The 23,705-nt window shown below is 40.7% G+C and overlaps 1 protein-coding gene across 5 annotated transcripts in view; it reads left to right on the top strand.

Annotated features, from left to right (window-relative positions):
* LOC114073715 (connector enhancer of kinase suppressor of ras 2-like) overlaps positions 1 to 23,705 on the top strand; it is a 176,284-nt gene that overhangs the window by 141,140 nt on the left and 11,439 nt on the right. For all 5 annotated transcript variants that reach the window (XM_027911449.1, XM_027911448.1, XM_027911451.1 and 2 more), the window contains 6 exons: positions 3,243 to 3,277; positions 7,558 to 7,606; positions 10,265 to 10,313; positions 11,343 to 11,518; positions 12,963 to 13,036; positions 18,500 to 18,571. In XM_027911449.1, the coding sequence (XP_027767250.1) occupies positions 3,243 to 3,277; positions 7,558 to 7,606; positions 10,265 to 10,313; positions 11,343 to 11,518; positions 12,963 to 13,036; positions 18,500 to 18,571 (455 nt within the window). The remainder of the gene's footprint in view (positions 1 to 3,242; positions 3,278 to 7,557; positions 7,607 to 10,264; positions 10,314 to 11,342; positions 11,519 to 12,962; positions 13,037 to 18,499; positions 18,572 to 23,705) is intronic.

Genomic DNA, 23,705 nt, shown 5'->3' on the forward strand with positions numbered 1-23,705 from the left:
ATCCCTGGGAATCCCTAGAGCTCCCTAAGTGTGGAGCTGACTGAAGGAGGCTGAGAGGTGCCAGTGACCTGAATTTCACAGAATTTGTGCTTTACAGCCTCTGACAGCACGACAAGACTTGTGCCTCCCGAGCCTCCCACACGTCTACGAGTCAGGAAAGTGGCCTTTTAGAAAGATGAAGTTTTAGTTTGGGAACAGGAATAAGGCAATTTGTTCTCAAGTGTCACAAACTGGTCCAAAATTATCCATGAGGTGGCTGAAATTGCAGGTAGGAGCCTTCCATGTGGAAGTCACTGTCAGTATTGGGTCTGCATGTAATTACAATTACACGAGGAAGTTAATTATATCTGCATGTAGGCATTTATAGAAATGTCAGTGTGGGGGTGTTTCCATAAAGACTGTCAGAAATCCTTTTGAAAGGTTGCTAGTAACTAGATTGTACTCCCATGGCGGGTTCTTTGGGGAGAAAAATCACTCAAATGAAAGGTCATAAATATGTGAGAAAGGTCTGTAGTAAACCTGAGTGTCCATACTTAAACACTGGTAATAATCTGTATGTTAGTAATCAGCTAGTCAGGAACAGAGCTTTTTCTCTTAATAAATTCTTTATTGATAAAAACTTTAAAAGGTCATAAATAGGTTTTCTACCTTTCAAGTACTCATATCAGCTATTTTCTGTATTTATGTAGATGCTCTTCTTCACTCTCTTCTAAATTGCAGTGAACTAATAAACAGTTAAAATTTACATAGTGCTTAACTCCTATTTTTCTTTTTCCCCATGTTATGGAATCATTTTATATTTCCCTACTACAAACCATGCTTTAGTTAATTATATTACATTATTCAGTATCTTTAAAAATCAGTGCTTGGTAATGCAGAAAATTAGGGGTGTTGAAAGACTGACCTCTAGAAAGATGTGCTTTATTAACAGGAGCACATTTCCCTCTAGCATGGCTTTTTTTCAGCCTAGTAAATGCAGGTTCACATCATCCTCATGAATGTTTGCAGCTGATGGAATATATCTGATCAAAAGGAACTCGGGAACCACGATCCAAGGTGATCACCTGTGGTGTGGGTGTTCCTTGTGCATTTATCTGGAAGGAAATAAATACCTGGGTTAGTTCAGCAGGGAAAATTTGTAACATGGGTGATGAAAAGCTAATGGGCAGCACAGCGAGAGGGGGGTTGTTTTAGCCTTGTCAGGGAAGGGAGTGTGGGATGAGTCCGTTTGGGAGAGAGGGTGAATAAACCCTGCTCTGAAACCATTTGGGAGCGGTTTGGAAAAAGAAACTGAAGCAACAGAATGGGCAACCCTGACTGAATTAGTAATCCCACTTTCAGTTGCTAAAATTAGAAACTCTAGGAGTCAGAGGGATAAGAGAAGCTTTGAGCCTTCTGGTATGAATAAAGTTCTATTTTTATAACAGTAGGATGGGGAGTGCTGCTGTCAAAGTGCTTTTGCTTGCTTGGCCACACAGTCTTTGCCTGGGCTGTCCACAGTCATTCCAGGGATGATCAGGCTGGCTCACTGGTATTTAGCAGTTGCATTGGCAGCACCAAAATAAGAGCTCTTCAAGCAGATATTTTGCTTTAGGTGTGTGCTGCTACCTCTTACAGTCTGCACTGAGAAAATGGGAATATTTCGAGATGGTATTTCATTTTTATAAGTTCTCTGGGCTGGATTTCAGTGTCCTCTAAGGAGAGTTGAGGTATTTATAGCACTTGGGAAAGCCTGTTAAGAGTTTTGTGTACCCAGTCACTCAGTGGGGAGTTTCTACTCTGCCTGATTTCAACAAGGTGTGTCAGAGAACTCCCTGCTTTTAAGTGCAAGGGCACTATTTAATTATTTTTCATCAGATAAGGTCTCTTATTGCATGATTCCATCTTTGACACTCACATTGGCTGGGATATTTTAGCTGAGGCAATCAGCAGAACGAGTAAAAGGCTGGTATTTAATGTGGCAATGGGAGGAAATGGAGTTAGTTGTAAAATTTGTAGCATCCCAATTATTGTGGAAGGTAAAAACATGTTCCCCATGTTCCCAGTTCTCCCCTGGATCTGAGGAAACCTTTGAATATCAGAGATGCTCAAGAAGGAAAGCAGTTGTGTGGATCTACATGGAAATGTCGTTCTGCCCTCAGTCTTACTGGGTGCAAGCAGGGGATGAAGTATTTTAATATCACTGTGGAATCCCCTCCAAACTTCTGGGTTATTTTTGGGATTAATTGACCACCTCAGGGTTTTTACCTGCTCCAGGTGGCAGTTCCTCTCTTCCTGCAGTAGAAACAGCGCAGTAAAAGCTGGTAACTGGTTCTGCAGGTGGGTCCCCCAGTGGGGTGCAAGAAGAAGGAGGTGGCAAAAAGTGTCCTTGTCCCTGCACATTTAAGGGTTTCTTAGAAAATACGAGAAAATATCCCTGTGCAGGGCCCTGTGGTCAAACAGCCCCAGCAAACTTCCTGCCTCTTACATTTTGGGTTTGTAGCTGTGCCCTGAAGCCACGAGTGATTAAATACCTTCTGCAGGCCTGAGCAGTGACATTAAAACACAAATATCATGCTTAAAAATGATCTGTTTGTTGGTTGGTCATTCAGACAACTGTATTGTCAAAGATTTTGCAAGTAGAGGTTTTGGCATTTGTAAAAAAAATACATATTCATTTTTAAAAGTACTCTCTTTTTTTGTAATTTCAGGTTTTGTAAATTTTAATTTTTCAGCTGTGATAGAACACCTCTACCATATAAAGTTTGGTTTCAGTTACTGCTTACCACTAAAGACATGTTCACTCCCAAACCTCAGAGGAGTAATTGGTGTAGTAAATCAAGTTCTGTAAAGCTGTGTGAGATTGTCAGAAAAGAAACTTTTGATGCCAGTTCATCCTTCTGATATTCTTTATTCGATATGGTGGCATTTGCCCTTTACACTTCAACTCCCTTTCAAATGTTAACATTTCTGCAAACACTGACATTCTAACAAATTTCTTCTTTTGAGGAGCTTTACTCACAGTTGTACAGCAGTTAAACTAATTTACAGGTGCAGAGACAAGTTGGTTTAAACACGATCTTCATTTTAAAATAACATTTAGTTAGAAATTGAACTAAATGTTCCATTTCCTTTGCCTCAGAGTTACAGAATGACTGTGGTTTACCTCTGTGACTTGTTTCACTGCAGACACTGATGTGCTCAGAGCACCAAGGAAGTCTGGTTTATAGTCGTGCTTAATACTATTTATTTTCCTTCTACAGAGAGCAGGGGACACAGTCACTGGAGATACCGAAAGGTAAATGCTTCTGTTATTCTGTATTTAGATATATGCACAATATATTTATGAATTGTACTTACTGGTTTGCTTTCAGAAGCTTTGCTGCAGTATTTGAGCAATAAATTTTCAGGGGTTAGAGATATCAGCACTAATACAATTTAGTAGATGTCAGAAGTTTCATATGGCAACATCTGATATAAATATAGATTACAAAGGTGCAGATTTAAGTTTATAAAATATTATTAAGAGGGGGAAATTATACCTCTACACAGTAGTATATATTTTGCCCCACTGTTTATTGTTCCTTTTGAAATGCACTATTTCAGACTCACTCTGAGGATGAAAAGCACAATGTGTGTCTAACATGATTTTTGAAACCAATGGGCAGAATGTTTCAGTGGACACCTACAGGCTACTTCAGTCAGTACAAAATCACAGGTTATATTTGTGGCTCATATTTGATAGAGACTAAGAATGGGGTCTTTAGTTTGGCTTTTATATCTGAATCAAATCAATTAATTATAATGAAGAAAATAGTGATTTTGGTTTTCATTTGTTCCTTTGCAGTTTGTCTGATGCCTGTTTGTATTCATGTTGCATGCCATAAGTCATATTAAAAGAATAAGTTTGAAATAAAAGATACTTTGGTATCATCATCCATCCTAATTAAGCTTAATTGGAATCTGTTCATACAGATACTTGTTCTTTTTTACATTATTTTTACCCTGTATACAGCCTAAACCTATTTAAGAAGCCGAACCATGCACTGAATATAAAAAAATTAATCACATTTAGAGTGCTTTGCCTAGTCTAAAGGTTTTACAGTTGCTGCTGATTTCCTCTAGTGCTACAAACACCTCTGCATTACAGCTGAAATCTGAGGTACAACAGGATCAGTTGCTGATCACCAAACACGAGTCACCTCATGCCTGACTTTTCAGGACTGGCAGCATTTTTGCCTCTTTACATGAGCAGTTCAGTTGAAAAGCAGTTCTAGTGGTGAGAATGTGCTGGTGTTTCTCTGGTGTAGGTGCTGTTCGTGGTTAAAATGGCATTTAATTAATCAAGCAGCACTGGTATCAGAGAGGAAAGGGAGGGACAGATAAAACTCCTTATAAAAGCCAGTCTGGTCTCTCCATTCTCCCCATGGCATATTGTGTTATCTCACCATCATTACCTCAGCTAAATGGGGGGGTATTTTTGCAGTAAGTTAAATATAGGCCTGCTTAGTATTTTGTTCCACTTCCTACCCAGAGCATCCCCATCCTGTGCAGGGCAGGGTTACCTGGGGAAAAGTGTCGCTCTCGGTCTCTTTTCAAGTAACAATTGGATTTCCCCTTTTGCTCCTATCTCTTATACTTGAGTTTTCAAAACCTGCTGCTGTCTGTAAATCCAGATTATTTACTGTTTTCACTTGGTCTCTCAGCTCTTTCCCAGGTGCTGTTGTCCTGTCCTTCCCTCACACTCGCTTCTCCTTGTGTTCAGTCGCTCCCTTTTCTCCCCTTTCTTCTGGCTGTGCCCTCCTTGGGTCCCTCACCCCGACTTTCTGTATCAGAAAGAAACCACAGACCCTTCAAGACACCCTTCACACATCTCACCCCTTTTTTATTTCCTTCTCCAAGCCACAGTTTTGTGCAGCCCACAAGGGAGAGCTGCAAAGGAATTTTGTTCTTCAAGGGAATTTTGTTCTTCACGGAGCAAAGGGTGTCTCGTTATTCTGAGGGTTGCACATGCTCAGTTTGGCAGGGACGTTACAATCCAGATGGAACATCCCTGGTGGACAGGACACACGTCTCCACAGGACATCTGCCAACAGACACTTTCCAGGGACATATGACTTGATGAAATATTGGCAAACCTTCATAGCAAAAGGCTATTCTTTTATATTCTTTTATAAAATGACTTTCCCACACAGATTTCAAGCCCCAAACACAACCGTATTATATCTTTTCAATATGTTGAAAAATAGCTTAAGAGGCAGAATTAGATCTTCTCCCCCCTAATAACCCTCTTTTAAGTGATTTGAACAGCTTAAACCAAAATAAAAACAGTTCCTCAGATATTTATCCCATAGAGTTAGGCTTTGGGGAATGGGAGACAAACTGTGTGGAGAGATTGATATATTTGGATGAAATAACATTATCTCCAATAACTGAAAGAGGGGAAATCTAGGTTAGATACTAGGAGGGAGTTCTTCCCTGTGAGGGGGGGGAGGCCCTGGCACAGGTTGCCCAGAGAAGCTGTGGCTGCCCCTGAATCCCTGGAAGTGTCCAAGGCCAGGTTGGATGGGGCTTGGAGCATCCTGGGCTAGTGGGAGGTGTCCCTGCCCATGGCAGGGGGTGGCACTGGATGGGCTTTAAAGTCCTTCCCACCCAAACCAGGCTGGGATTCTGGGATTTTAACTGTTCAGAGACCTACTGAGTTTCTGTGATATTGTATTCTTTGCTTAAAAAAAAGCCAAACAACCGAAGTAATTTCTTGTCCGTAGTAGAACGTCCCCCAGGCTGCAGGGGAAAGCACCAGCAGCTCTGTGAGGAATGCAAGACTGCAGAGTGTCACTGGGAATAGGGAGATGCTTAAACTCCTGGGATGAGTGGAATGTAGGGCAAGCCCAGCAGCTTTGGGACAGCCTCGAGCAGGATAAAAGTGAGGTATCTCTGCCTGCCACCTCTGGTTGCACCAAACCCTTCTGGCACACCCACATCCCAGAGCTGGCCCAGCACTTGGCACGGGGCTGGACCTTCACCACTCCCACTCGGGGCAGGACACGGTCCAGTCACACCCAAACCCTGCCCCTCAATGGCACAGCAGGCAGAGAATCCTGGGCTCTGCTTTAAACCCATCTTGTGGCTGGAGAAGTTCCAGGGCTGCGTCAAACAGTCAGGTCTGTCCTACTTGAGTCTTCCCTGCTACTGAATTTGAAGAGTTGACAGCAAACATTCATTTTACTTACCTGAATCAGGACTTGGCACATCACTTTATATCACTAAATCAAAATGCATTTCTGCAAGAGAGGCAGTTCAGCTCCTCTCATACATTTGCAGTCCCTTTGGGAATTCATTCTTCCCCATCTTGGGGCCTCATTTTAGTCCACAGTTCTTAGCAAAAATACAAAATAAAACTGGTTACTACCTCAACAGAGCAGCTTCACTATTATTCCTCCTCCATTATTACATTTCCCCTTTCAGCATAACCTCCTTTTAGTACTGAATGTGGTGCTTTAAGCCCTTCATCAAATCTCTTTATAATTCTTGCGCTAATACCAATTTTTAAGTTATCTAACAGATAATTTTCTGTAAATATAACATGCTTTACCTCAAACCTCTTCCTGGTCTCCAACTATGATGTTCAGATACTTTTCTTACTATGAGATGCTATTGCTTTCTGCAGAAGACACTGCAGAACCCAAACCACAACGTGCAGGTGGTTTCCTGCACGCTAAGATTTCTCAAGAAGTTCTTCTGGTAAATGATACAGGGAAGCTGTGACTCCACTTCTGTTGTGATTTAGGAAATGACAGTCTGCCATTGGAGGTGGAATCACTAAATGTGGGAGTGTTCTGAGGTTTAGGAAGGCGAGTTGAACTAAATGTTCCTGGAGCAGCAGCCTCTTTGCTTTCCTGTTTACCAGGAGCCTTTGCCCCGCTGGGTGTTCACAGGTGAGAAAGGAGCAATGGGCACACACCCTGGAGTCACTGCTGCGGCTTCTTCACAGAACTCTGTGCTTAGCAGGGTTCTCCGTATTCTTTCATCTTCGTTTTACTTTAGGAGACGTTTGTAGTTGATAACAGGAAACCTTGACATCTTCCACGAGCTCTCAGTGTAACCGTGACATCAGCACGGAGCCCCCGGGGGTGCAGAGCTCCCTGCTCTGCTCACCAGCCAGGCCTGCAAGGGAAAGGCAGGCACAGTTTTAAGGCTTCTCCCTTTCCTTGCTTTTGAAAGCACGAGGGCAAAATGTGTTTAAGAATTTCTGTTCCAGAGCAGACAGATTTGACCCTGATTCAGTGTCCTATTTCCATCAGTGGCCAACACTGTTTGCACTCTACAAGGAAGGGCCTCTGGTGATGTTGCCCTGCTTTGTTCTCCATTCTCCAGAGAAAGCTCAGATATACCAGAGAAAGTATTTTTGCATTCTGAAGGGTAAAATTTTTGTGTTTGTGGCATCCTCTAGCAAAATGTTACGAACTCTCCACTGCAGGATGCTGTAAATGCACAGTATTTGTGTATATGCACCACATATTCAGGTTATTATTTTTTTCCTGTGGTCATTTGACATCTTTCATCTCTCTGTCCTAGATATGCAAGTTCTGCCATTGACCATCCAGGAAGCACATCCATGAGGAAGGTAATGATTTATAAATGTACTTCAAATAAAAAAATTCTCAGTTGTTTAATTCATTGTCATATTTTTAGAATACATTTAAGGTATCCCAAATCTTGACATTTGTCTGTCATGAAACAGCTGAAAACAAAAATCTAGACATAATTTCCATGTTCAGAAAATTGGCTGCTGCAACCACAGCAGGTCAGTGTGGCTGCAGTACTTTAGGTAAATTTAGGAACCTTAGTGTGAGTTCTGAAGTATGTGCTAGTTTGGGGTAAAGAACCATACACAATGTCTAGGCTAGAAGGCACCTCTGGAAGGGGTGTTGGCCTGAAGGTAAAGAAAGTTTTTAAAATAACTTTTAAAAATATTTAAACACTATTAATACAATGACAGGGAGAGATGGGATTAAGATTTTCAACTATTTTGGGGGTACCAATTTTGAGGTACCTCATTCGTCGATGGAAAATAGCCAGGCATTGTTTTATTTTTTAGTATTTGGCAGATATTTCATACAAAGGGCAAAGCCCAGAACTTTCACTTGTAGGATGTCAGTTCTTCACCTTGACTTGGCACTTTTTACAGTGATTTGGTTGGACAGGGTTTGGAGCAACCTGGTCTAGTGGAAGGTGTCCCTGTCCATGGCAGGGGGTGGAACTGGATATGCTTTGAGGTCTCTTCTGACCCAAACCATTGTGTGGTTGTGGTAACTCTCTGATTAATAGTTTTCCTTACAAACTCCCAAGGTCCAAGCTAGTGGAGGTCCAAGGAACTGGTTTTGCTTTTCATTTGGTGTTTCGGTGACAGCACTTCTCCTACCCCTAATTACAGTGAGATCTCATCAATTCACCTTCACGTGGCACAGATTCAACTCCACCCCTCTGGTTTTTTCCCTCCCCCACTGTGCTGCTCTGGGCTGGGGTGGCAGGGTGGGCACTCTGTGACATTCCCCTCTGTGGAGTGGCTTTGAGATCAGGATTGAGATGCTGACAGCCCCGGGGATGATGAGCTCTCCCCTCATCTGCCTGTCTCCCATGGCAACTCTGAGTCACTCAGAGTCTGTGAGTTCTGACTGTTTTCTTACAGTGTTTGCCACCAAGTTAATTATATTATAGTGGTTCCTTTATCTCTCAGAATATGGAGCTTGAATTTTGTACATTAGCAGTACTAATTAACTACTGATTCCCAAGGTATTGCAAACCTTTCATTTCCTCCGGTTTTTTTGCTTTGAATGTGTTGTATGTGAGCAGAAACAAAACAGAGTAAGACTAATTAACCTGGCTCCTTAGAAGAACTAATATTTTCAGCTCTCCTTTTTTTGTTGTGCTTGTGTTTTCATTATTTTTCAAACTTTTTTTTTAAATGATGGCACACCAGTTTCTGGTGAGTATCCTAATGTGTATCTCCTCCAGATGTTCCGTTTGTCTGGCAGTTCTTTAAATTTAATCACCTATGAAAACTGCAGTCTAATTACAGGGTTTTATTCCATCACTGTATTTCTTTAATTTAAATTGTGTCAGAATTCGGTGATGTCCTTTTCAGAAAGGATTCTGCTTTGCCCTGATGCGTTTTTACAGAGGCAGGAGCACTGAGCAGATTGTTTCAGTCCCAGTCACCACAGAACTGCAGCTGACACAACGTGACTGCCCAGTGCTGCTGCTGTGATTTCAGATACACCAATAAAACCCCAAGGTTGTTGTTGTGCACATTTAATACCTTCTCACAGACTTTTGCCTTTTGGTTTGCTGGCTGTATTTTACTCCATTTCCTCCAGCACAGGAACAATATTAACCTTTGTCTCCTCGAGTGCTCAGGAACTGCTGATTTCTGCAAGTCGCTAGAAAATGTTCAAAGCTGTGAACAGATTAAATTACAAATAGGTCTGTAAATGTCCAAACCCACTCCTCCCTCCTCTCATTTTATTTAAAATCAAACTTGGTCTCTCCAGTTGCTTGGAGCCTTGTTTTCAGCTGTTTATTTTCTAGAGTGTTTAAACATTTACATCTTTGAGGGAAATTCTTACCAGTTTTTGAGTACTAACCCTGTCTTTAGAAGGTTTAAATCATGAAATGCCTTGAGGGTTTTCTTCAGAATCTGTAACAATTTTCTAATTCAGCCACAAAAGAAAGAAAGAAAGAATTATTTTTGTTTCTCCTCAGAGTTATTCTGTCAACCTACCAACCCAACAAACTTTATTGTTTCTGTGGCTGGAAACAATTAAAGAACCTGACTTCAACATGTCATTGAACAAATTACTTTCCACATTACCTAGATAATGTTTGGGGTTCATATTTCTTTTTGAATGAATATTTATATGATTATTTGATTGATACTTACAATAAATTTCAAGTATCAGTCATTTCTGTATCGTGCACGTGAGTTTTCAAACTACTTCATAGCTATTCATGCAAATAATCCTTAACAATTTGATTGTGATAGTAACAAGTAACTTTAGAAAAACAATTGAATTTTAATTTGCAGTTTTGGCACTGTGTTGTTTTCTTCATGACACTTACAACAGTAAGAAGAGAAAATGCCAAAAAAGGAGATTCTGTGATAAGTGGTGCTGTGATAACTAAGCCCAAGATGAGCCTGGGGATGGGAGGCAATGGCAGCTGGTACATGTCGCTGCTCTTACTTGCTTTGGTGTTTCATCATTGCTTCTTTTTTTCCTTGCAGTCATTCCATTACGCTTCCCTCAGGGTAAAGAGCAGGAAATGGTCAAAAGGTAACTGATTTCTGTGAACATTTGGAATGTACAAATCGGGGCTCCTTCTCTGGTAACAACTGAGCTCAGTCAAGTGCCAAAGATCAACTTAAATATTTCTAAGTGTGATAGCAAACACCAAAGGAAAATAGCAAAATAAATGTGTTCTAAGGTATAATATTGCTTGGCTGGGTGGTACAGTTTCCTCTGTCCTAGGAAGAACAGAGGTAGTATTTGTATATTTTTCTATTTCCTTCTTCTTTGTTTGTGGCCTGTATGAGACATCAAACAATAAACAGAAAAATAGTTATAACTTAATACATTCCTATGAAAATATGAAATTTCCTACAGAGTTTTTTTCAGGAAAGAATGATACTATAATTTAAACCCCCTGATTTCTAATATTTACAAGGCATACTGAAGTTCTATGCCTCTCCATTAGGATTTAGTGAAATAACACCAAGGGAAAAACCTTTTCCTGGTGCTGTGCCTTTAACAGAATGTTGTGAAGTTAAGACACTGCTGTTCACTTAAACTCAGGATAAAAGATATGTAAACATTGCATTGTTATGGAAGTGAGAAATCTTTCTTTTTTATTGACTATAAAAATTGGGTTAAAAAATCCCAGAATTCGACAGGCCTTCTGCTTCTAAGAGGAAATATTTATGAAAAAATAAGGTTTATATTTGTGTACAGATTGTGTCATGCTCTGAGTTTCTGACTGAGGCTAAATAAGTACCTAAATTAATACAAATAAATAAATAAATACAAATTTTTAGTTTGGAATGATGCTGCCCCTCCTAATCAAACAAAAGTGCAGCCCTAACAGGGATGAACCTCAAGGGATTAACTAAACCATTGCACAAACCAACCCCCTTTATTTCGTGTTCGTGCTGGAACCAAAACTGCAGAGCGCTGTGGAATTTGGGAAATTGTTCATTCCACCTCCTCTCCCAGAAGCTGGAGAGGATTTGGCTTGGAGGGCTTTGAATTGAGCCATGACTGAAAAGGAGTGGTGTGTTTATAGCGTTTCCCTCGTGGTGTTCTCAGGGAGTTCCCTGTCCAGCGTGAGCAGGAGACGCATCTCCTGCAAGGACCTGGGGCACGGCGACTGCGAGGGCTGGCTCTGGAAGAAAAAGGATGCCAAAGGTTACTTCACCCAGAAATGGAAAAAGTACTGGTTTATTCTGAAGGATTCCTCCTTGTACTGGTACACAAACCAGAATGTAAGTATTGCAGGAAGGAAAACTGCAACCTTGGGCTTTGTAATTCTTTTGGCTAAAGTCTGGTTTTGCTGCGCTGTTGGTTGTGAGCCTGAACCGCCACTTTAATTGCCAGGGCTGGGTGGCTCCAGCTGGAAATATTTCAACTGAAATTCTTTTTTAAGTTCTCTGAGTCCATGTTCAAGCTTAATAAAACAGCAGATGTTCCTGATGCTCTCAAAGAAATCAATAGGTCAGTGGCTAATACTTTTCCACAGGTAGTATTTATTTGGAGTAACACAGTGTTCACACTCAGCTCTCCTCAGTTTCAGCTGTGTGAGGGGATGTTTAAAATGTGACATGAATAAAGTGTATTTGTCTTAGTTAAGCATTGTGTGAAGCAGATGTGAAAATCTGAATGTGTGGATCTCTTTATCTAAAAGTTATTTTTATATAGATGCTCCTCTTGCTTTTTGCTGAATTAGTCTGGAGTTTGCAGTTTCTCGTGTGTAAAATGCTGTTCTTGGTGAAATTTTACTGAAAACCATTGGCACAATCTGCAGAAATGTGGGAGGAAATAACAGAGGGGAGAAGCCCCAAATGGTTGGATGCTGCTTTTCCGTTTGTTTGCAGGGAGCCCCACAGTGCAGGTGCAGTGATTATTGGGCATTTTACTCCTTATCTCCCATTTTCTTCAGGAGAACAATTTTAGTAGAATAATTACCCTCAGTTTTTGTATTTTTCTGTCAGCCAAAGCAGTGTGGGTGATGAAGGCCCTGGGGTTCTGTGCTGTACGTGTTGGTGACAGTGCCACTCACGGGGTGCTTGCACAGGGGGGGACCCACTGAGAATTAGGCTGTTGGTACATCCAAGCCACACTCCATCGTGCACTCGCCAATACTTTTCAAAAATCTGACAGGTGTTAATACAGCTCCTTGCTTTTCCTGCTAAATTACTTCAAAAGAAGCGAAAAAAGTGACAATATGCACTTCCCAGGTATTACATCTCCATTTAATCACGGTGAGGTCCCTGCAGGAGCCTCCTCAGTTACTGTCAGCAGGGCAGATGGGCTGATAATTGTGCCTTTAAAGGGAGACATCCACCAAACACCTGTAAAATGCAGATATATCACAAAGAAACTGAGAATTTTTCGCTGGTAAGGCCTTAAATGCAATTTTTGGATGCTGTGTCTGTGGTTGGAAGGTTTTCTATGATCTTCAGCAAAGGGAGATTAGAATGGCTGGGCCTCCTCTAAGAAACTGTCAGTTGAGTTAATTCACAAAGTTATTGACATTGTGTGATGAATTAAACCCATTTCAGAGTAAAAACAGTACAGGGAAAATATGTTCAATATTTTGTTTGATTGGGTGGTTGTTCTTTGTGTAAAACCCAAATGGCTGCTGCTCATTTCTCGCTTCTTTAATTTCATGTTCTTCCTCACCATCACTTTTTCCTTCTCTTTTGGCAGGATGAGAAAGCAGAAGGATTCATCAGCTTACCCGAGTTCAGGATAGACAGAGCAATTGAGTGCAGACGAAAACAGTGAGTACAAGTGTCAGTTTTGTTTGTAAACCAAAGGATGGCTCTTGGAAGTTTACTGTACATGGGAATAAACATTTGCAAAGTCCACCAAAGGAAGTTACTGAAAAAACCTTGATATCTGCACAGCATTTTCTTTATTATCGAAGATATAATGTACTGTAAACTTCATAGCTGGATTATAGTGAATTGAGTAACCCTTTGCTCAGGTTGCCACACAGCCCAGTTACAACTTCAGCTAAGCAAGTAAAGTAAAAAACAAATAACACTTTACCCAAGAGATAAAACTTTCTCAGGTTCACAACAGCCACATTGGTAAGAATCAAGTGTGCAATAAATGCCCATAGGAAACAGCATTAAAAATGTCATGGCAATGGATGGTAAATAGAATCTTAATTTTCTCCTTTATGGAGGAAGCTTTACATACCCAATATTGTGTTGTTCTCAACTGCTAAAATATTTAGGTTCCATATGCAAAATGAGCACTGCATTATTGCTTATGTGCAGATTGCTACTTCTACATTTTGCTCCCAGTAAAAAGCACATTATAAGCTTTTCCATAATTAAGGCATATTTAATAACAGACACTCACTGGAAATTGCTTCCAAGCAGTGTTGGAATAGGAATTAACATGTTTAACAGAACAATTCCAGTGCTTTCAGACAAGCACTTTGCTGGTATCTCCTCAGTTATTTGCATTAGTTTTCTTTACACTTTCCTACTTTTAAATAAGCATCTTGGATTTTTGGTGTGCTTTTCCAATGACTGAATGCAGGTCTGATCTGAGGAACACAAGTCTTACAACTATGAACACATGTACAGTGGAAATATTGAAGATATGCATTACAAAAGAGTCTGCTCATCAGAAAATCAAACCTCTTCATTGCCTGTTCTTTTCTGGAGATGTTATTACTGTGTCTGAGAAGTACAAGAGAGTGCAATTTCTACTTCTATTCCTCCTTTCAGCTGAGGGTATCACTATAGAAATTACACATGAACTGAGCACTATAAATACCTCAGAGCAACGAGTAGATATTAATAATGATATTGAACAAAAAAAAAATACAGGAAAAATAATACCCTTTTGTTAGAATATGAAGCACTTAACAGATTTCAGTGAACTAAGCAAGATCAAACGGGAGGTCACTGTGCATAGCTAGAAATAGCTTCCAGAGCTTTCCTCTAAGCAGGAGAACACAATCCCTCAGAGCTCTGCTCAGAGAGCCGTTTCTGGAGGGTGTGTGCTCAGGAAAAAGTCCGATTAACCGAAACTCTGCACACGGCTGAGAGCTCAGAACCTTCGGGCTTTGAATCCTTTCAGAAAGAGGCAGGTCCAGGGGTAAAACTATAATGAAGATGTTCATAGTATATTCCCTTTATTCCTGAGCTGAATTTCCCTTTGATTTCTTCCTTCATGGACTATCATTTATGTATTTCCCCCATCACAAAACCCACACTTTACATTTGCCATTACTTTATCTGCTCCTCTGAAACTGCAGAGGATGTAAGTGCAGGGTCAGGCTCACTTAAATCGGGTATATCCAGCATGTGGGAGTGGAGGGTCCTGCTTGTATCCAGCCAGCTCCAACCCACAGCCCCTGGGAGCACACTGGGAAGCTCTTCCCTGTCCTGTGCTGTCTTACCAAGGACAGGAGCCTGATTCCATTGCCTGATTCCACTGAAAACCTAAAATCCCAGTGTCGCTCCTTCAGCTCTCTCAAAAGCAAAGCTAAGAACGTTTTGGGACTCGGCTTGGATTTCCCCTCAGATTTCTCTTATTTTCAGAGCCACTGATGTGAAATGTTCAAACCCCTTTGAACAAAAAGATTTGAAGCCTTACTGGGATAATTAATGGATTTCTCTCTCCCCTTCCTGTGCTGGATGGAGAGTTCTGTTCCGCAGCCTCACTGCTCCTGATGTCCACAGCACACGGGGGACAGAATAGCCTTAAGAAAGCTCTCACAAGAACATACAGTAATTGCATTATTCTGTATGGTTTGATGATTTGCCTCAGTAATGCATTTAATGAAGGTACCCTGATTATTATCTCAGACTGGTTCAGCTCTCCGGGCTATATCTGGACCTAGAATGACCTCATCCCTACGAAAGGAGGCTTTTTGCATTGACACTGAAAACCTTTCCACTGCTTTTAGGCAACACCTGCATCTTCCTGATTAGCAATGATCATACTGCATGAGGAACCACAGTTATTTCAGTCTGCATGCTGTGGCGTGACATGAATATCGTGTTATTTTCAAAGACACTGGTAATTATAATGCCCCATGATGAAGCTGATCCCCAGATATAAAGAGTAATTGAACCAGTGATACAATTAATCATTATTAACCAGTGCTTTGCCTGAACCTTCAGCAATTTGCACATAGTGAGAACTTTCATTGCCTGGTTAATGCAAATTTAGGTCTTAAATTTATCAAGGATAATTTGGCACTTTGTATTGAAACTGTGCAGTTACTCTACACAAATGTCATTGATGTGGTACAAGTAGACATGAAGTTTTAAATAACATAGACATGAAGTTTTAGCTTAAGTGTTACTACAGTTTTAGTAATTTTTATTACTTCTGCAAAGAACTTGACAGTCTTGCAGCCAGCAAACCCCACTTGAGCAACCAGTGGGTCCCCACAGGGAAGAAGCTTCCCCTTAAAAGGGATTATTCCCTTATCCTTGGCACTCATCACACCACACCTACATCACTGCATCCAGTTTGGGGCATTCCAAAAAAAGCAAAATGTAAAATATATAGATATCATTCTTTTGCATTATTCATATTTATACATCTCGAATTGTTTCCCTGGAGACTTTTCTTTTGTTCCAAATGCTGGTGTGTCTAAATGTTTCCCTAATAATAATCTCTGTGACATTGCTGGGAGATGATGAAGATGGATTTATTGTCATGTTTTGCAGCCCTGACACAGAACTGCAAAACATTTCAGTGAAGAGTTTGCACAGAATTGGGATCTCCATGTCACAACAATAAGGAGCTGTTTTCTGAGTCTGTGAACATGTAACAGTGCAATCTGTTATTGCAGCTGGAATTCTCACCATCTCAGGGAACCAACACAATGTCAGGCAACAAGATCTTAAGGAACATTCATATAGTAACCAATTATGTCTGTTTGCTGGGACCTGGCATGTGAGAACTCCTTTGCAGGAGGACCTGCAGCATTTAAATTATCTGCCCTTGACAAAATTCTTGCTCTTTCTGCATTTTATGAGCCATTCACAAATTGTTTTCCAACTGAGACAGGAGCCTGTGGTGCCTTTTCTGTTGCACAGTCCTGACATCACTTCCCTGTCCCTTGACTGAGGTAGAGTTACTGTGAGAATGTAGCAGTGAAATAAATAATCACAGAATCACAGGTTGGTTTGGGTTGTAAGGGACCTCAAAGATCATTTAAAGATCACCTTATTCCAACTCCCTGCCCATGGTCAGGGACACCTTCCACTAGAAAATGATCCACCGATCACAGATTAGATGACATCACAGTGGAACCAAATTGAATTGTGTTTATCACACTAACTCTGACATTTTTCTAACTTTTAAAAGGTTAATTTGAAACCCCAATACTGGCATTTTAATGCCTTTATGTATGTAAATGTCCTGTCTGGGAAAATAATCCTATTTACAAGCAGGCACTTCATCATGTGATATTCTCTCAGGATTAGCTGAGAGGATTAGAATCTTTAGATCCACCACATAATCCTCCCCAATTCCAGCCAATCCTTACACCTCAGCACTGGGAGATGTCGGGCAAATGGAACAGGAGAAGGTGTAGATGTTGCACAGAGTTCAGACCAAAAATATAACTATGCAGGAGTGTTTGTTCAATCATGATTTTCTGTTTTGAGCATTAAAAATTTAGCTCTGTGAGGAATTTCTTTAAGAAGGTGCAGTGTTTGCTAATTACTGTGTAATTAATGATGTGTAATGTCCTGCTCTAATTCACGTGGGTATAAAGACTTGCACAAAACTATTCCCCTTTTCTCACCCCCAGACAGATAGCAGCTGTTTCCACAGAATCACTTGAAGGTGCTGGCGCTTGGTGGGCACAGGGGAGTAAAAAGTTCTGCAACAGGAAGCAGGACGCTAATAATAAGAATTTTTGACGGGGAAATCATTTGGGTCAAAGAAATCCTCAGTTTGATCAGAGTATCCTTAAAACTCCAATTATATAATGATCCAAAGTAGTTATAATTAACAAGCCTATGCCATCTAGTGGGCAGCAGAAAGGTTCCACCCTGTGTGGGATTTCTCATTTACTCACTGCCTTTATTTGCAAAATAGAAGTAGGCAGGGGGATGAAGCTTTGCAGTTGGAATTATCACTGTCCAGACACCAAAACAATACTGAAATACCTCTCCAGTCTTCTTCATGGAATTTAGATGTTTTGTGATGACCCTCTGTGCAAAGATAACCTCACCTTTCACACCTCTAATCTCATGGAAAAGGAAATCGCACATAAATACAACTTTTGTTAAGAAAGCCTGTTATTGGATGCATTTTAATCAATAAAACATGTAGGAAAATCATTGTGACCAAGGGAAGCTTCTTCAGCTTTCATTTTGTCTCTGAAAACTGTAAGAAATTGTAGTAATTAATAAAGCACTCATTTGCATTTAAGCTATTAATAGTGGAAACGTTGCATCACAGGTTCTTCATAATTACACGTGTAATGATTCCTAATCTAATTCTTACATCTGGCAATTACTGCCTAAATGTCAGTATTTTAACATAAATGTTATGAATGATAGTGTGGCATTTTTTTAACATTTGCCAGCTAATCAAATTAATAGTCTTTAAAGCTGGGAGTTTGTGGTTTCCTTGATAGCAACGCTCCTTTTCATTATACCCATACAGAAATTTTGTGAATATATGATTATTGTTCTTAGCTGAGGGAGAGCCCAGGGATTATATCACATAAAGGCATTAATAAAAAGCATTTTATGTGAACTATAATCACCCATGCTGTCAGACTGATTATTATCTATTGTTCCAGTGATTTCTAATTTAACAGAACTTGGCAGCCCTCTATATTTCTTTCTGTAGGACACAAAACATTCTTCTAAATATATGAGCAGTGGAGGGGGAATCAGACCCTTAGTCCTCCAGCTGATCTCTGGAATACAACTAAGATGTACTTCAATATACTCAGGATTTTCAGGAGTTTGTTAGATGTGAAACATCAGCGGTTACTGAAAGGATTCATATTTCTAAGTCCTTCAAGGGCTTTTGGAATTTTTACAACAAAGTATGAGGTTCACAAATGGAGATGTAATCAGAGCAGGAGGAATCCAGCTATAAATCTGTGCAGCAAGATTCAGCCTGAAGGTTACAAATGCCTGTGAAACCTGCCCCATGCTGGGGAATCACCGAGCAGGGCAGCCTTGTGTGTTTGTAGACAAGCTGAAAAAAGGTGGGTTTTATTCTTTGTGCTCTTTTTACAGTGCCTTCAAAGCATGTCACCCCAAAATAAAGAGCTTCTACTTCGCAACCGACTGCCTTGAAGAAATGAACAGGTGAGTTGTGTCTCCTCTTGATCGGGGGATGTTCTTTCTCCTGGTGCTTCAGCATTTCATCTCCACAGGAATATACTCTTGAAGATCACGTAATGCTGGCTGATGGGCTGCTCAGGACTTAGTCCACTCAGGCTTCCATTAATTTTAGTAAGCACATTATATTCTCTGGCTCACTTTGCTGAAATTTCCTGCAAAGGAGAGTCAGTTGTGTTGGTCTCATCTACGATAATTAGAAACTGGGCTTTGTTAATGGGCATAAGGTTTATCACACTTGTGATTTTTTGTTAATCAAGGCTGGAAGTCTTAGTGGGATCAATGTTTCTGTTATATAAAAACAATGCAAGCACACCAAGGCTCATGCAGAGTATGCCCAGTGATGGGACAAGGCATTTTAAAGATAGCTCTGGTGACAATCTACAGTAACATGACGTGACCTAAAACCAGAAAAAAATCAACTTGGAGTAGTTTTTGTAAGAGGGATGGGATTGAAATTGACATGCATTTATTTTTTATGTATGAAAAGAAATAAGAATCAACTTCCTCCCCACACCAAAGGAAAAACCCCAACACTGGAAATCAGAAGTAACTAATTTTGTTCACCACGTCACTGTCCCAACACAGAGCAGAGGCCAGCAAAGTTCCATTTGGGGGGCTGCAGTGTGCTTTCAGATATCCTTGGATGTGCTGGGAGGACATTCCAAACTTGTGACTGGACAAGGCCCTGGACAACCTGATCCCACATTAAAGCTGGACCTGCTGTGGGCGGGTGTGGGAACAGACACCTCCTGAGAGCTCTTCTAGCCCAAATTACTCTGTGCTTCTCTTGTGATCGAGTGATGAAAGCAGAGGTTAGGAAAGGTGGGACAGTGCCTTTGATCCCAAAAGGCTCAGTCAAATGTCCTACCTCCCCCTGTTACACCAGGAGTTTGAGTATTCCCAGCTGAGGTGGAAAACAAGGACAGGTGGGACAATGTCACCACACTGGGAAGTCTGAAATCCTTCCTGGCACAGTTGTCTAAAACTTTGAGATTTAGTTTGTTCTTACTGTTTGCCAGCTTGGAAAGACAGAGCTACATCAGGATACAGCTGGATTTTTCTTTGGAATATTAGTGCCTACAAATTATCATTGCATTGACCATTTCTGTTGCAAGGTTTACAGGACACAGTGTGCTGGTGTAGGAGACCTGCTGGCTTGAGACAGCTCAGGCCAATATTTGTCCACTGAGAAGGATGATGAGGTTCAGTTACTGGGATCCTTTAAGGGTATAAATTTGCTGGAACGTGTTTTTTCCATGTTGTCCACATTCCATTGTCCAGTTGTGTGGCTCAGGTTTGTTTGGACTAAACCAAAGTGAGGATGTTCTGTTGTTTAACTCAGCGTGGTCTCTGCCTTGGCCTTTGTTACTGTGGGAGCTCTCCTTTCCTGAAGAGCCATTTATCACATTTATCTATTATACATAAAAGGTTCTGACTCAAGGAAAACCTGCAAGTCTTGACATAGCTCAATAAGCTGCTTTTATAATATCCATTGATTTTTCCATGGGGAGCCAAGGGAGCTGCCTTTCTGGCAGTGTACAGCCTTTGAGCAGAGGAGCAGCTGGGAAGGTGCCAGCATGTCTTTTCATATCATACCCCCACTTCATATCCTTTACTTTGGAATTTACAAGAGCCGCTTTCCTGATTTTTTGGGTCTGATTCCCACGGGAGAAGGCAAAGGGTGAACTTCCACTTCAAGTATTTTGTGCAGTATTCTCCCTTCAGCAGTGCTGTTTCTGTAAAACACTTGTAATTCACTCCTCACCCAAATGATGGATGACTCTGCTACCTCTGTGAAATCCTGGGCATCCCCTGCAGCTTTTCCACGCTTCCTGGAATTCCTCCTCCCACATGCCCTGTGTGAATTTCAAAATGAGGACGCAAGATTCATAGATGAGAAGCGCATTTAAAACACTAATTTCACAAATCTCCCTCTTCCCAGCAAATTGCTGACCATGTAATGTGAGGAAATAGGGCAAATGCTTTGCATGGCATCTCCCTTTCCTGCTGTCACCACAAAATTTAACTGGATTTTCCCTGCTGTCAGAAGGTTAGATCCTTCATGCTGAAAAGGAAGGGAGTTCTAACATGGAGAGGAACATCCTTTATTCACTATGTGGGGAATGTTTGCTCTTTTTTCAACTGCCTTTGCCACCAGCTCTTGTTTTAACAGCTCTTTTTAGACTTTCTTACATCAGGTTCACTGTTTAATAGTTTTCCCCACTCCAGAATATTTTAATCTGCCTTTGACCCAGCATTGCTGGTGGGAGGGTTGTACCCAACAGGCAGGAATTGATTTGTCTGTACAGATCGAGGTGCTCAGCTGGAGCTGAGCTTTTCCTGCTGTGCTTTCCAGTCCAGACACTCTTGGCTCTGCAAAATTAATGCTCGTGCTGTTTTGTCAGGTCTTACACGAGCAGAGCCGTGTTCTTGGAAATGAATTAATAATGGAATTGATGAGCTCATCTTTTGCTTGCTACTCCAGGCTTGTTAAAGGCCTTATTTCCCAGAAGTGCTTCATCTATTACCGCCCCACACATAACCTGTTTATGGCTTTAATTAGCATTGAATTTAATATTCGGTTGTTTTACAATATCTACTTTATTTAAAACTTCCATGTCATTGAAGTCTGCAGTGCAGTGCATTTGCAACCTCCTCACGGGCTCTAAATATTAAATTTAAAAAAGTTTCTATTTTAGGCTGAATAATTTGATCACATTTGATTTGAATAACTGGGTTAACTTTGCAGTTTTAATAACTACCATAAATCTTTTGCATTCATTCAAAACACATAACAAATATCTGCTCCTGAAAGAGAACAATGATTGATTTTTATAGGGGTTACCCAATATTTTTCAAGGAAAGACCTGAAATATTATAGTTCAATATTTCTTTTAAAATGAAACTGCTTGAACATTGAAGTATTCTGAATTAAGTCTCTATTGTTCATAAGCAAATTTTATGGTGTCTCCCATCTACTTTTATGTATTGGGTATAACTGAGTTACTCCAGACTTCCCCTAAATCATCCTGTTTATTACTAAAGTTTGTTCAACTGTTTAGCTTAAATTTGAGGTGGTTTAATCTCCTTGAGAGGTCTCAGCCAAATCAGATGGTGAGCCAGGATTAACACATCTTTCACAGTTTCAATGTACTTTGTCTTCACCTTAAATAACCCAACACCTCAGAAAAGGTCTTGGCAACTCAAAGTTTCATATATGTGGCCCTATCAGACATTTTCCCTCTTAACCAAGAGCTCCTGGAGAAGTGGCACATCTGCCTGACCTAATTTAACAATAGGGCAGAGTAAGTTACTGCAGAGCTCTTACCCCATGGAAAGCAAGGAGAGAATTCTGCAGAACAGGGAAGGAGCTTTTCAAACAGATATCCCTGAAATGGAAGTTCCCAGTGGTGCTGTAAGTAGACATAAAGAGCAGGTTTTCCCCTCCTTCCTTTATGTTCCCATAAACTTGTTTCAAACCCCTGCCCGAGGCCATGTCAGCCCTCTGATTTATTGTTCTCACATTAAAAGCTCTGAAGTTGCAGCACAAGTGGAACAATTTTGTGATCAGAATGAGCTGCAGGCCCAGGTAGGGGGGGAAACCACAATGTTTATGGCAGTGAGCAGGGCAATAGTGGAGGAATACACCAGGAATTCCTAAGAGTGAGCAGTAAGTCTTCCAAATCTCCTTTCCTTGCTTGTCACCCAGCTCCTCATTTCTAGGATTTATGGATGACTTACTGTAGAGCTGTGAACTTCCATTCCCCCCTTAATTCAGTTTGAGACTCTCTGGTTTATAGCGTTGCACTAAAGGAGTTTGCAATCCACAATTGCAATTATCCACTCAAATTAGCATTCAGGTGTGATTTCCTCCCTGGTGCAGGAGCAGGACCTGCATTGGTTTTCTCCGCTAATTTAAATTACAAAATTAACTTAATCATATTCTGCTGTAAATAATACCACTGTGAATTGATCCAGTTCTTCTGGGATGCATTTAATATTGCAGGTTTTCTTCAGCTGCATTTGATATTGCAGGTTTAGTGATTCCAGCTCTGCCTGTGTCCCAGTCTAGACTGGGGTGGGAGACACTGGGCTAACACTGCCAAGTCTAAAGATTTAGTAAGGGAAATAAGTAATATCATAATTAAGTAGTTGGGCACTTAAGAGGATTGGTTGGCCGATTTGATTTCTTCAAGACTATGTGGAAGTAGAATTACATAATTTCTCAAGTAAATCATCCCATTTCTTAAAAAAATTTCCCTCTAAATCCCCCAAAAAAACCCCACCCAAACTTCAGGCCATGCTAAACTCAGTTCTGTTGCTTATAAGGAATGTTTCCTTTCTTCAGAGCTTTCTTTTGGGCCAATCATTTGGTGAAAGCTGGGGCAAAGATCTGAATACATGAGTCAAAAGTTCCAGCTGAGTGAGTTTTTGTGACTGTTTTGGTAGATTTTCTTAGGGATTACTATTGGTTTTATATGGAATTATGGTCTATCAGTTATTGTGTGCATATTCTCTGTGCTACATGACTATATTTATACAACAAAGGCTATTTTATTACCAGAAGGGTAATTTATTTGCTACAGAAGTAATAATAAACTTTTGTCTGTTACCCACTGGGGAAAACCAAAACCGACCAAACAAAATAAAAGCCCCACACCAAACCAGACTTCTGAGCAGAGAGGCATAATTATGCCTTTGTTTGACAGGGTGAAGCTGAAAAAAAGATTGAAAACAAAAATAAATATCCCACTAAGTGCATGAAGTGGATGCACAGGCGAAGAGGGCATGAATTGCCACGGTTCACTTGTCAACTCTGGAGCTGTCTGGGGCTTTTTTCCCTGTTTTTCCAGGCTGACAAATCTAAGAAGACAATGCATGAAACAAGATCAACAGTCATGTCAAATTATCAAATCAGAGAGTACTTACAGTTTATCCCATGAATGATTCTACTTAACAAATCCCAGCAAGTGTGACAAATAGAAGAGTGGAAAGAGGGGCTGCTGAGAGTTGATACACTGGGAGGGATGAGCTCATGGACAACACTCTGCTCTGTATTTCACTGGGAGACCTTTCTGGGCTTCTTTTGTGTTGAGGA

This window comes from Empidonax traillii, unplaced genomic scaffold, assembly GCF_003031625.1.
Source record: "Empidonax traillii isolate 1590-97213 ecotype Southwest subspecies unplaced genomic scaffold, ASM303162v1 scaffold32:size1966603, whole genome shotgun sequence".
NCBI lineage: Eukaryota > Metazoa > Chordata > Aves > Passeriformes > Tyrannidae > Empidonax > Empidonax traillii.